This window comes from Cyclopterus lumpus, chromosome 23, assembly GCF_009769545.1.
Source record: "Cyclopterus lumpus isolate fCycLum1 chromosome 23, fCycLum1.pri, whole genome shotgun sequence".
NCBI classification, from domain to species: Eukaryota; Metazoa; Chordata; class Actinopteri; order Perciformes; family Cyclopteridae; genus Cyclopterus; species Cyclopterus lumpus.
The window spans coordinates 4,886,221-4,900,657 of record NC_046988.1 but is presented as its reverse complement, the minus strand read 5'-3'; the positions used below and the strand labels follow the sequence as shown (position 1 = coordinate 4,900,657).

Here is a 14,437-nt window from a genome sequence, read left to right as displayed (position 1 = left end):
AGTGGGAGGGAGCGCTAACCGCAGAACACCGAAAACTAACACACGTATTGAGTCTGCAACATTACTGTTTACGCTCAGCTGCATTTGTCCCATTTTATTTATTCATTTGTTTACCATGTTTTCAAAAGAAAGACTCCTCATCACATGAAGGTATAATGAGTCCCATTTAAGAGAGCATTTGATTCGTTTGCGTGACATACTTGATGCTCCTCGATCATCTAAGTCATTGAACATGAGGCGACATTTGGATTACAGGTCCGATAACCCGCATTTCAAAACTGTTCAAACTACAGTTCAGCAAACACGACATCTAGCGTCAGCTTTGGGAATTGTTTCCCTCTAGTTGTTGAACGTCAAGGACCAAGCAGGCGATGCTGAAAGATATGCCTCAAGATGATCATTTATCATCAATGCCAAGCAGATTTAGCAACATCTTTTCACCAGCAATATATTTATGTGTATTTATTTTTTTTCTCAAATAAACCTAACATTATTATATTGTTGTGGAGTTGTATATATTATATGCGTTTGCTTGTCACGGTGAACAAATCATATAAGCTAGCTAGCTTCATTATCACAATATAGACTAGCATGCAAGCGAGGCCTCTAACACCGCAACGTGACTCGCTCACTTTTTAAAATAAATATCCTAAAATAAGTAAAATAAGTCGAACATATATTTGTTGAACTTACATACTTTCAGAAAGCCTGCTGTAGGTTGAGCTGGTCCGCTATTGCAGCTAGCAAAATAAAAGTTAATATTGCTACTTACTTCAGTCTGTGAGTTCCTGCGGTTAAAGTGTGAATAAATAACATTGTTGCCACGTAGCTCCGTCGATGTATTTTCTTTTGCAGTTCGTTATTCCGTTTTCCATTTATATTTAGGGTTATTAATTTAGCTACTTAAGAGTCAGAAGGTGGCTCGCGCCGACCTGTCGGCGTTCTCTGATCTCTGACCGAGTCACGTGACGCAGTTTGTAGTTCACCGTTTACTCTCTCCACAGGGTCGAGGTCAGAAAGAGCCTCAGTGTAACTTAGGAGTTAGAGATTTGAAATAATAAATATTTTAAATCGGTGTACCAACCCAGTTGGTTTTCTATCAAGTTCTGAATATTAATAGTATTTGTTATTCTTCTCATGGAGTAAGTTCTTTATCTTTAATATTGTGTCAATCACACATCAAAGACGATGCCCAGGAAAGAGCTGTTGTCCGTATTCATGTTTTCTTTGTGTGCCAAAACCTTGTCCGCAAATAAATATGTTGAATTAAAGAAGAAAGCTAAACACACAGAACAAAATATGATTCACTTCTTCTTCTTTTTTAAGAGAAGCTTTTAGGTAAAAACCATTAACAGAAAAAAAAAAGTCCCTCATCTCCAGTCTCTATCATTCAAAAGATCATTTCAATCACATGTGTCTGAACTGTGGTTTCTATTCTAGGACACACATTTGAATTCTTGAAGTGGTCTCCATCTAAACTTGAGTTAAACAATATTAAAAGCGGTTGCAAGACAATATAAAAGCCGTGAAGGTTGCTTCCACATCGTTTTGTGACCCAGAGAGCGAACTTTACTCCAGTAACCATGTTAATCATGGAGAAAATGTCTCTCAAGGACTAACAGAAAATTGACTTGAGACGTCTCTTGATGGAGTTGCAAAACGTTAGAGCGTGTTCCTCTCAGCAGTGAGCCTCTTCTGCCACAGACAGATAATCACCAACACTGAAAGACAAACACAGGCTCTGATGTAAACCAACCCCACGGACAAATAACATTTAATCCATGAAATGTATTCTATTCTTGAACAAACATGAGTTTGCATGTGACACAGGAATGGGAGCCAATTCAACGGCTTGTTGAATCACATGTTTTTCTGATCAAGTGGGTGACTGGGTTTTATGATGACAGTTTGTTGGTTGGTAGGCACTTCAGATACATAAATGTATGTGAGAGTATAAATAAAGTACAAAGATAACATTATTAAAGTTTCCACATGAACAGCCGGTGACAGTGGTGAACTGATAGCAGACTTCATCATGTGTATCACAGTATAAATCACTTTATCAGTCAAGCATACTTAATGTACTCACCAAAAATAATACACGGTATCAGCAGAAAACGCTGTGTTATATTTAAGCAATAAGGTTCGAGAGGCAGGACTGTGTCGTCAATAATGTCCTGTTGACATTATTGACGGTACAGTCCTGCCTCGAGGACCTTATTGCTTTTATAATACGGTTGCCAGAGACATTATAAATAGTAAGTAAATAGTAAGCTGCCTTTCAGCACAAAATAGTTGTAGCCACCAAACGTTGTGTATCGCATTTCAGTAGCCGAGAGAAAATAGTCCCCGTGTGCAGGGCTGTTGCTATGCAACAGACAAACAGCATTGGAACATCACGTTTGTTAGCCTAGCTAGATCTCACACCATCTCATTCATTCACATTGCTCATTTTATAAAGGTTCCATTAAAATAACAAAGATGACAATGGGACACTTGCAATACAATACAATTTAATTTAAACATTAACGTTTATTCATGTTTATTTGGATATCTCCATTAACGTTACTTGTGCATCCGTGGAAAACGTTTCTCATGTCCCCTTCGTCTCTGATGATATCGCTTCCGACCGCTCTTGCTCTCTTTGCCGGTGGCTCGGAGTTGGAAGTGCCTTCTCCAGAAGGATATTATTATTATTATTATTATTATTATTATTATTATTATTATTATTATTATCACTCCAACGCCGTCTTTCCATTTAGATTTGGTGCCAGTAGCTTTGAAGGGAGCTTTTTTTCGTTGCGCAACATTTCATAGGTCTCAATGTCTTTCTTATCTATGGCAGCATGACGTCCACCTGAAGTTCCTCTTCTTCTAACCACAATCAAAATATCAAAGTTCACACAAAACGTGTTTTGCAGCTTGAAACGAAACTAACGACTATGCAAAATCTACCTGTTATTTTGAGTGCGCACTGATATGGAATGCTCAGATAAATGTAAACAGGTGTACAGGACTTTATGGCTGAATAAAGTACACCCCGTGACTCACTCTCAACCAATCAGAATCCTTGATTTCATCTACCCGTATTATAAATAGAGTATAATGCTACTGGAATGCAGCATGAGTATTATGTAACATGACATACAATGGGACAGTCTACTGGCCCACCTGATCGTTTCTGTGAGCTTTGATGTCCTGCAGGTCGTGGCTGTGCACGACCCCTTAACGCATCCTCAGTGGATCATGAATATCAACGAAAAAATTTAATTAAAAAAAATTTAATACCCTAGTTCCTTCAAGAATTCTCGATGCACATCAATTGTTTTTTAACTGTAACGAGCAACAGTGTAAAAAGACATTAGTGACACTTTCAGCTATACTGCATCTAAAAAAAAGGAAGTGGTGCAATGGTGAAAGACATTGCTTTCAGGAAGTAATGTTCTTTCCCCATGACACTACAATGTGTTTTCTTCTTAAAATAATGTATTAAGACCACATTTCCCATCAGCTTGTGTGGCCTTATAAGAGAGAAAGAAGTAACCACCCACACACACACACAGCCTCACAGCTTTTAGTTATCTGTATGCCGACATGAATTCAGTTATGGTGTTATATGCAACAAACTGCCTTTCATTTATGTTTTTTTTCTGACATTATAGTGAGAAAAAGGGTTTCAGACATATTGGGCAGTCAGGTTGTAGTGACTGGCCACACCGGGTATCAGATCCGCCCGATTCCTGAGATTTAGCGCATGTACTTTTCCCCTTAGGTTTTCAGAGTAAGAATTGTTAGAGAGACACGGTTCAATTATGTTTTCTATACCTGGGAGCTGATCATTTCATCAGTGATGCATCTGACTGACGATGTACTTACAGGACAGACGTTGGCGGTCCCTTGATGTCAGAGCAGTTGGACAGCTTCAGTTGTTCCCTCAATTCTGTCGTCCCAAGTCTCAACTTAACTGTGACAGGCAGGCCTGTCGGGTGAGAAGAGTACAGTGAGCGTCACCGTCTTGCTCATAATGATGTAACAATATATGTATTGTTCACTTTTTCACCTTGCAGGACTCTTGTGACAGTGTGAAAGTTATTGATCACCAGGTATATAATTCACTGGATTATTATATGCATAAGTCACTGACCTTCAGCAGGAAGTGTGCTATTTGAAAGGACGCAGCTGCATTGTGGGAACTGTGGAGGAGGGCTTTGTGGGCTACAAAGCTCACTGAAACTGGAGAATTGACAGGCGAAGTTAGACCGAGCCTCCTGGCCCACAGTGAGATGTGTCTGGATGTCGAGTGTGATCTGAGAAAAGATGGATAAGAGTGTTTAAAAGGAGAAATATGTGACACAAATGAATAAAGTTGAAAGCTTGTGGTGATCTGGACCTGGCCGGCGCCGTCCTTTGCTACTTTGTAGGAAACCATTTTCGGTTGAGAATCATCAGGAACGGATATCCAGTCTGAATCTTGGCAGTCATCTTCAAACGTGCAACTAGTAGTACAACTCTGACATGTAAAAATTCAAATTGTAACAAAGTTATTGCAATTGATATTAAGTTTGATCAATGATCATGTTTATTAATTATCATTTTAAGTAAGCCATTAAGTAAAAAAACAACAACAAAAACAGCATGTACAACAATATTCCAACACACAAACGATTTAGTTATAAATAACAAAATCTATTCATGAAGTAGCCATATGGCAAGAACTTTACCAGCATTCACAAAGAAGCACATAGCTAGCCATAGAGAGTCTAAGGAAGCCTTTTCTTCAAGATTCTTTCTCTTTCAGCTTCCTTGATGTTTTCAATAAATGAAGAGACTAAACATCTGACTTATAATATTTTCCGTGCCCCTCTGCAATTTGCCCAAGGACCAACAGAGACAAACGTTCCCAGTATTAAACTGAGATAGAAGAGGAAAGAACCCTGTGAGAAAATCGAACAAAAAACATTTTAGCAGCCCTTTGCAGTAGTATGTGATCGCCAGGTCCCTGTGCCATGCTATCCAAGTATGCATCCAAGTCCTTCCCTTCATCATAGTGTGACATTATCATATTAAAATGTACTCAAAACTGGAGAGTAACTGGATCAACTTTAACCGAAATTGATTGAAAGTTTGATATAACCTTTGAAAATAACAGGACATAGGTTGTATATATCATTTGTATATAACCTTTTAAGGATCTGCTTTAATAACAGTTATAATATTGTGAAATTATGAATAGAATCATTGAATTTGAGCTGACTTTCAATTAAAAACAGTACAGTAGTGTAATTTCATATGTTATTATAATATTATTTCATATAATGTCCAAAATAATGTTGTTTTTGACTTGTTATATCAAATTGGACAAAACATCTCCGTGCTTTTGGGCCGTACGAGCCTCCGTACCGTAACACCATGAATAGAGGCGGCTCACTTGACCGAGTATAAGAGCGGAATAATCCGGTTAGTTCACAAGATACTTGACCTAATTACCAATTCATTGATGTGATGGAGTGGAACCATGAAATAAGTCAAATTCCTCTTCAGTTTTGGAAATAACTGCACATTCGACTAAAATCCAGCGGTAAAACGAATAATGACTTCTCTTCCTTTCCTGGTGGTTCAGAGATCATGAAACATCAACGTTTTGACCCTCACTGAAATAAATTGTGACGTGGCATTTTCTTTTTCTTTTTTTTACACCACAAATCTTAAATTATAGCAATTAAGTACAATGACATATTTAAATGTGGATTTGCTCGTCAAAAGCCCGAAGCTTGCGCTACCGCTCCCGGCCACTAGAGGCCGCTGCCCGCCCCTCGGTGTGTAGATGCAGCGGCATGCAGCAGCAGCAGCAGGCAGCAGCAGCAGCAGTCCGGTCCGAGGCAGCAGCGCGTCGGGTTCTCCAGCAGCTCCGCTCCGTGTATTTCCACTGATCCCCCGTTTGAGGGATTCATTCATCCCAGTCAGAGCTCGGTCTGTCCGCTCGGCACCCGTCAGCCCCCTTGCCCCATTTCCAGTCCGTCCATCCAGCTGTTTTTATTCCCTCCTTCCATCCATCCAGCGGTGCGCTGCGTCCGCATCTGCGTGCGGGAAGCTCCTTTTTTAAATCAGCGGACCTGGCCACTTTTTGTTGTTTTTCTTTTGAATTTCTCTCTCTTTCTCATCAGCGTGTCATCACCGGGAGATCCTTCTGCATTCAGCGGTCGCGGGTGAGTCTCCCTGTCGGCGTTTTCATGCGAGGTGCGCGTCCCCTCTGGACACGGACATTATCAAACCTCTTATCGAGACCAGGAGGTTGAGGATGAGACCTTAAGGGAGGTCATGTCATGCACTATTATATATCTGACTGGCGGTCATGTTTTAATATTCACGTGACTTCAAATGAACATGTATTTCTTGATATTCAGTTGTGTTTTCTCAGTGGCGTTTGTTTCGTATTTCTAAAGATGAAAAGCGACGCGACAAGTTAAAAGTTGGACGAATCTTTCCATTCAGTCACTTGTGATGCTAAAAGTGAACAATTTCAGTTTGTCTATTGACGCAACCATCGAAGTGCAACTCCGGTTCAATCTTTAGGGATGTGCGGGTTTACTTCAGCTTCCTCCGCGGTCCCCTGTTGCGCTTCGAGGACGGAATTGGCATTCACGAGCTGCTCGGAGTGTTGCGTAATAACGCGCATCTGAATGGGATTCAGGGTCAGTCGACACGTCCCACATGGGGCCTCCCAAACCGGGCCGCATGGGGACTCCCAGGGGTCCTGAAGGAGGCCGTGTGATGCCAGCTGAAGTAAAAGGTGGAAGGAAACCAGCGTCCTCTGGAACAACACTGACATGCACTTATGTAGATCAAGTGCACCCTGCTCCCAATAAAGTGAAACGTTAATGACAGTGTAGGAATGTAACTAAGTACATTTACTCAAGTACTCTCGTGTACAATCCGGAGGCACTTGTACTTTCCTTCTTTGGCTACTCCACTAAATCAAGATTTTACAAGGAAAATAAACAATCATCTTTAACTATTACGATGCTGTTAACACACAAGTAGGCGTACTATAATGTGTCTCCCTGGCTTTAAAAACTTCAAAAGGTGCCCTTTGAAGGTATACCTTTTGAAGTTTTGGGTGCTGGTAGCGCCACGTAATGCAAATGTGTTTTATTGGTTCACAAGAAGTCCAGCGGGCGCCTTCAACGATACACTTTGTTCCAAATACTTCTGTTATTTAACTATGAAGTAAAACCTTGAATTAGACTTTAACTTGCATCAGAGTATATTCTACGTTGTGCTATTTCTGCAGCTTCTTAAGTCAAAGATTGATATACTTCTTCAGCCGCGGATGACTCAGAGAGAGAGGCTTGTTTTTCGTCCCGCCGACACACGGAGAAAGACAAAAACCTTCTCAGGCAGGAGTGCTTGTGATGAAAGAGTTTGATCAAGCTGGTTCCAGATTCTATCAGACAGAGACCGGTCCCCTCTGGATGAAAACAGGGAGTGGGCCTCTGTTGCATTCCCCCCTCCCACCCCGACTTGATTCCCATCCGGAGGCAGTGCACCAGTTTGCTGCGTGCACCCAGATGACAGGCCTGTGGTCGTCAGGCTTTGTATAGCTGTGCGGTGCAGCAGGTCTCCTCCCATGGTTCGGCCTGTAATCTCCCTGCACCGCAGCGGCACCACCACCCAGATTCATTTCTCAGGGTAAAAATGACACGAAACCCCAGCTGGGCACACAGCTGAATAAAACATATACTCGTGTCCACTCTGACAGTTTGGATGGGGTCCCTGTGGAGCAAAGGTCCATGGGTAACTAGGCAGGAGGCAGCAGGTTCATTGTTGAGCCGTGCTGTGGAATTATGACCATGGATCGAATGTGTATATATATATATATATATATATATATATATATATATATATATATATATATATATATATATATATATATATATAATGTAAGAGTCAAAGAAACACTTCAGCTATACGTAGATGTGAGAGTGACTCAACCTAATGGTCCTGCTTCAGTCTGAGAAGCAGCACCAGTCCTCTGACAGTCATACAAACAAAACGTGTTGTTTTCAGTGTGTACTGCACACTCATTTCTTCCCCGGATGCACTCTGCATAAGTTTGTCCGTGGTTACTATTTGTGTGGAGTGCGTCATTGTGACGATAGGTGTAGGTGTGGATACATTGTTTTGGAGACCATTTCAAATTATTCGTATTATTTTTTTTTGTGCAGTAGTCTGACTCATTTCAATGGACGTAGAGTGAGACCACTGAGGTGTGTGAGTGAGTGTGTGAGTGTGTATGTGAGAGAGAGCCAGGATGGTGGGTGGAGTGGGCGGATGCCATAAATGCCATTAATGGCAAAATGTGAAGAAAAAGAATGACTGAGTGGAGAGACACTGCTGTGTGTGTGTGTGTGTGTGTGTGTGTGTGTGTGCTCACAGTAATACACATGTATCAATGAGCCTTACGGGCGGTTTCTGTGGGTTCTATTCTGTTCATTTCAACAAAATCACGACTGTTTGCTGTGCTGGCTCCTCATTGGTGGAATGAGCTCCCCATTGACATCAGGACAGCAGAAAGTCTCTACATCTTCCGTCGCAAACTAAAAACACATCTTTTTCGACTATACCTTGAATAGGGAAGGTAGCGCCGTAGTAGCACTTTAGTAGCACTTAAATGTCCCTTACCGATAGCACTTTGTTGTTTAGCACTTTAGTAGCACTTAAATGGCACTTACGGATAGTACTCTGTAGTTTGACGTTATTGAAGAAATTGTACTTGCTTGATTCTTGTTGTTCTGAGTTTGGACTCATGGTTTAATGCACTTATTGTAAGTCGCTTTGGATAAAAGCGTCAGCTAAATGACATGTAATGTAATGTAATTTCCTGTTGACATTACACACAACGTGTCTCAATGACTGAAGACGTTCCCTTCCGCCCTTGTTCTTCCTCTCCTTCTCGGGCGAGTCGCATCTTTCTGTCGTGTTGCTCGTGGGCCTCACTCACCCTTGTGGATGTCCGGGCAAATATGTATATTTGTAAAATATGTTTTGCTGCTGCTTCAACAAATTTCCCCCTGGGGATGAATAAAGTAAAATCTAATCTAAAAATCTAATCTAATGACCAATTTACAGCCAACGTGACATCAGATTTAGGCGGAACTTGTTATTTTTCTTGTTAGTTTTCAGTTGGCCTGATTCATTTCTGATCAACACGCAGAAGCCGATGGTTTTATGCAGTTTAGTCACAGGCTCCATCTGACCAGCAGCAAAAAGAAGAAGCTTTGCACGAGTAGATGAGCATTGGCTGAGACGTGGAAGGGATTCAGGAACCAACATGAAGGGGAACACACTCTTTTCCCTCTCTTGCTGAGCATTGGGTGAGCAGAGACGACTCACACGTCCGGAGGCTGAACATGAAGCTGCAACCAGCAGCCGGGCGTCTCAGCTGAGCGTAAAGACGAGGAGAGGCAGCGAGCCATCTGTCTGATGATAGAGAAATCTGCTTTCTAACACGTTTTATCTTGTTTGTTTAACCCGTACCAACAAAAGAAACAAGGTGTTGGACTATTTCTAAGATGCACATGTACTTCACAACGAGATACAACGTGTGGACTATTAGGCCCCAGAGGTGCTGGCAGACACATTGAGCTAACCGGCTGCAGACTGTATTGCTTCATATTTGACATACGGGCCAGGTAACGGCCCTGAAGAACGACACATGAAAAGCGTTTTTTTGATCCCACGCCCCTGTCGGCAGGACGGCATCGTTGGGAAACCGGAGACGAACAGCGTCTGTGTCTCTGGAGCGTAAACATGACGGTTTGGGGGCGGTTGCTGAAAATGACAATCCCATGTATGCGGCAGTTTGTCGCTCTTGACCCCATCGAGTTAGTCCCGGATAACTTAAATGAACTTCATGCTCGTTTTCAGGTTCATCCTTCCATTTTGGGTTTCTACCAGAACATTTATACTAGCTTTAATGTTAAAAATACACATATACCTGTATTCCCCCTCTTTTTAGCGCCTGTCTCTTTAAGCCCCTTCTCCCGATAAAGCCCAGTCGGCTCTGATTGGATGATGGGAAAAATATGGCGCACATTTGTAAAGGTAGTCCTCAAGCCCAAGCTCAATGCACAAGCTTTAAAAAAATGATTAAGAAAACCTCAAACTCAACGAGAAGGAGGGAACAAAATGTTCCTGTTTCACTGTTATTACCATCACAGCATCCCCCCCGGTGTAACACACTGTTTTGACTGCGCTTGTCTGGTTGGGGCAATCTCGGAGTCCACACTAATAATCGTAAAAAATAACAATATTTAACGACGCTGACGGTTGCCTCGATGGCCCCTGCTGAGAGAGAGAGAGAGAAAGAGATGGATGATCGACCTCCAGCCTGAGCCACACCGAGCGGCACGCAGCCGCACCATATATGGGCGTGCGTGTGTTGGTATAAAAAGGGGAAAAGGTTAGCTCAACCTCTGGAGTGCGTGCTGCAGCGGATGAGCAAGCGAAGTGCTGGAGGTTTTCCACTTGAGAACTTCAACCAGGGTGAAGCTGGCGAACATGTCTCTGGCACCGACACACACACACACACACACACACACACACACACGCACACACACACACAAACACATTTCTCAGCTTTTTATTGAATCAGGCTGAACGTCTGTTTTCAGTTTTTCGCCCCTTTTTTCTTGCCTGTATCTCATTTCAACCAACAGAGACGGATGAGTGAGAAGTGACAGAAGACTGGCTCTCAAAACCGAGCCTTCTGTCACCTGTGGTCGCAGATTGAGTGTTTTTGTAACACAGTGCAATTAATCAATTTGGGAATCCCTGTCCCTGAGTGTTTGAGGCAGACGTTTAGACTCAATGATCTCATTGTGAGATAACTTCACAGTTGTTTTCCTTATCAAACAGACCTGCGCCTGGTGGTTTTAACAGGCTGCAGTTGTGTTCACACCTGCATGGACACATATCAATATCAACCAGAAAAAGGGAACAAACCTACTTGACTTACTTACTTCAGACATCAGTAAGAATATACTTTTCTACCCACGATATTACTGTATAACAAAACAGTCACAAAACAATTTTAGTGTAGTGTTAATTAATCTTGTTTTAATTAGTTTGCTGAATAATGGAAAATTGTTATTCAATCAACAGTTTTTTAAATATTTTTTTCAACATGAATTCATATTGAATCAGCCCTCATATGTACTACATAGCATTGTTTTATGGGGTTTCATAAATGTCTTGTCTCCCGAGTAGAGGACCTCATTTTCCCTTGGAAGCGTACTTTGAGTTCTACATATTCAAGGCCACAATTACATTTCCCGCAAGCCGTATTTGGACAAAATTAATTTGTTTTGACACAAAAGATTTTTGACACTACAGGCTTTTTTTTTTTTTATCAGTCCAGTCATTCACAGCATGATGCTTCTGCTAATGGAAGCCCTCCAACTGGAGGACACTGAGAAATAACTGTGTGACTCACATGAACGGTGGTGGGAGCTAAAAGTAGTAATACTGGCCGAGAGGAAAATAAAAGCGCATCAAATCTAACGACAGTTCAACGTCGTTCGCGTTGAACTGTGCCTAAGTATCAAAACTACAAGCGCACGGTGACTACACTCTAAAACTTGTCCTCCGTGTTTTCCCCAGACACTGCGAGGATGACCGGCTGACCTCGGAGCTCACTGACCGGTTCGCTGATCTTCGCTGGCCGCAGCTGCCGTCATGGCCAAAAGCCCGGAGGTGAAGCTGGCCGTCTTCGGCAGAGCGGGGGTGGGGAAGTCAGGTAAACCGCTCGATGAAAGTGTTCCGATAGTTTCACGTTGGTGTCCGCCCTCCTTCACAGGTTCTATTAAATACAGTTGTCTTTGACTGGAAACTTGCAAGGCTTTGAAGTGGTACTTTTTCCAGACACCATTTAAAAAGGCTTAAACTTGGATGTTGGGTTTCACGATGTGTTTTACCCCTTTCGGCCTCGTTTGTGTTGCCGCGGTGCGTCTCAGCGTGACCTCTGCTTCCTAATGTTTTCCTCCAGCATCCTGTCAGTATTTTTACAGTCGCCACATTTTCTCCTCGTGCTTTTTTCTTTGCGTGGTCAGCGGTACGGGAGGAGGTTATCTTCAGGGGTCTGGCAGAAAAGGCCCTCGCTCCCCACAGATTAGTCAGTTGAGTCATTATCATCTGGTTTGTCGGCATTCCTCCGTAAGCTGCGTTCCCTCGGCCTCAGCCGGGGCCCCGTATGTGTTCTCCGGTAGCTGAGACAATAACACGGACCACATGTTCCCTGCCGGCCGCGAATCAAGACGGATCGCTTCTGCGTAGCAATCAGCTGTTGAAAAACATGCCTGGAGATCTCCTCCATGTCGAAGGAGGCCATTAAAATGCCTGAGGAGGTCAACTCAAGTGCTGTACTGAAAAGTATAATAACTGCAGAGTTCATAAGTGTGGCTGTAAAACACGGCAGTGAGGCTGACGCTCTGCTAATGTAGCCTGTCACTCCTCTCCATCAAAAAAATAAATAGCACTGCGGCGCAGAACATGTTCCCCAAACGAGTTTGTTATTTGCTTTACGGAAAATTGCCTTGAATACCGACTCCCTTTTCACGTGAGCGGTTCATTGAAGTTGCCTGATCCTTTTCAGTCAAGCCCATGCTCTTATTTAAACACACAAAAACAGCCACACAGCAGGACAGTAGTCAGTGTTGTCACATGTGACGCTGTAGCCCGGGTGATCCCTCCAACAATGAACGGCTCTCATCTCAACACAGCCCCTTTAGTGGAAGCCCACGGATGCTAATGAATCAGCCTTCCCTTTTAATGGGCAAACATCGGGCCGGACACCCCCACTTCATGCACAATATCACATTGTTTTTGTTTTCTTCTGGTGTGTTGGACTGAGCACTCTTCTGTGGTTCATGCGTCTCAGTATCTAATAACAGAGGACCTACCACCTACCTACCCAGCTGACGTGTCCAAGTGCGAGACACAAAATTCCTGAACTCTGACCTCCACTTGTCGGAGGTGTGAGATAATCCTACTGGCATAAGTACATTTGATCTAATAGAGCGAGAGAGGGCCGAGAGGACCGGTTGACTAATCGGTTAACCACACCGCAAAAAGTTCACTCATCAAGAAAATACTGTCGGACCACTGGTCGGACAAAAGAAACCATCTGAAGGCATCCTTCATCCTGAAGGAAACTTGATTACTATTCTCCGAGACATTTTAAAAGGCCAAACGATTGATTAAAAACAAGACTAAGAATCGACAGCTCTGTGCTGAGGACACAGCGATGCTTTGAGCTAACCGCTAACACCAGCACGCTAACCATGCTCCCAATGACAATGCTACGTCCACCACGATCACCATCTTAACTCATGGGTTAGCGTGCTTTCATTGGCTGAGTAGCGCTTTGTTTTTTACAGTAGTGGGACAAAATAGACTTTCTCCACATTCTAGCTAATCAATGGGAACACTGCTTGATGCCCCTTGGGACACAATCCTGTTCACCCAACAGCGTTTCCATCGTGACCTCGGACAGCGGTACGTGTGCATGTGAGTTAGTGTTCACGTGATGCTGATGTTTCTTATTTTAGTTGGACTTCAGCGTATCTGTGCTTTCGTGGTGATCCTTCACGTCCAGAAGCTGTTTGCTCCCTTGCCGGGTGGAAAGAATGTGTTCCTGACGAGCAGGAGCAGACCTGCTGGGGGCCTTGGCGTCGCTGGGAGTTTGCTGGGCCCTTCGTGATGGTCTGAACCTGGACTCCTGCGGAGCCATCCAGCCCCAATAAAGAGCAGAGCGTAACTCAAGCTGGATGTTCTGGCACTCTGCAGCCTTTTTGGTTTATTGACTCAGCAGAGGGAAACTGTGGTCAGGAAATCAGATACATTTGTCCAATTACTGCACCTCCAACACACAGACCAAGTAAATACAATAGTCACCAAGCAAGGTTTTGAGAAGTTAATACTCCGATGACTTTATCTGTAATACTTTTATTTGACTATTATTACTGACGCATATAAGAGGAAAAACATAGCGGTAAATGATTCACGAGCAGAGTGACTCGATGTCTGAGCTTGGAGCTTCTCTTTCCCTCCGTTGTGTTCAGCACATTTTATCACAGCAATGGTTCAAATGACAGAAGTGGAAGCTGGAAACATCAGTAAATCAGTAAATAGCTGCTGAACATAGTGGAGCATTTAGCAGCTAAAGAGCCAGATATTTACCCCAGGAGAACAAAACAGAGCTAAAATGAGAGTGGATATTGGACTTGCATTCCCAAGGGGCACAGAGACACTCCCACTGAATGCTAACGTTGCTCGGTGTCTGCAACTGAACTGCGAACAAACAAAGTTGCGTTCAAAACAACAGCCCCGACTCACTAAAACACATTGCACATATCCTTGAGGTCGAACAAAAATGGTG

General features: G+C 42.9%; 1 protein-coding gene across 2 annotated transcripts in view; it reads left to right on the top strand.

The window, feature by feature from the left end:
• Window positions 1-5,827: 5,827 nt before the first annotated feature.
• rerg (RAS-like, estrogen-regulated, growth inhibitor) overlaps window positions 5,828-14,437 on the top strand; it is a 33,014-nt gene continuing 24,404 nt past the window's right edge. The window contains exons 1-3 of one of the 2 annotated variants that reach the window (XM_034526507.1): window positions 5,828-6,060; window positions 6,165-6,206; window positions 11,662-11,797. In XM_034526507.1, the coding sequence (XP_034382398.1) occupies window positions 11,737-11,797 (61 nt within the window). In that variant the 5' untranslated portion in view covers window positions 5,828-6,060; window positions 6,165-6,206; window positions 11,662-11,736. Of the gene's footprint in view, window positions 6,207-11,661; window positions 11,798-14,437 lie in introns of both variants that reach the window. The other variant, XM_034526506.1, reaches the window with a different exon arrangement.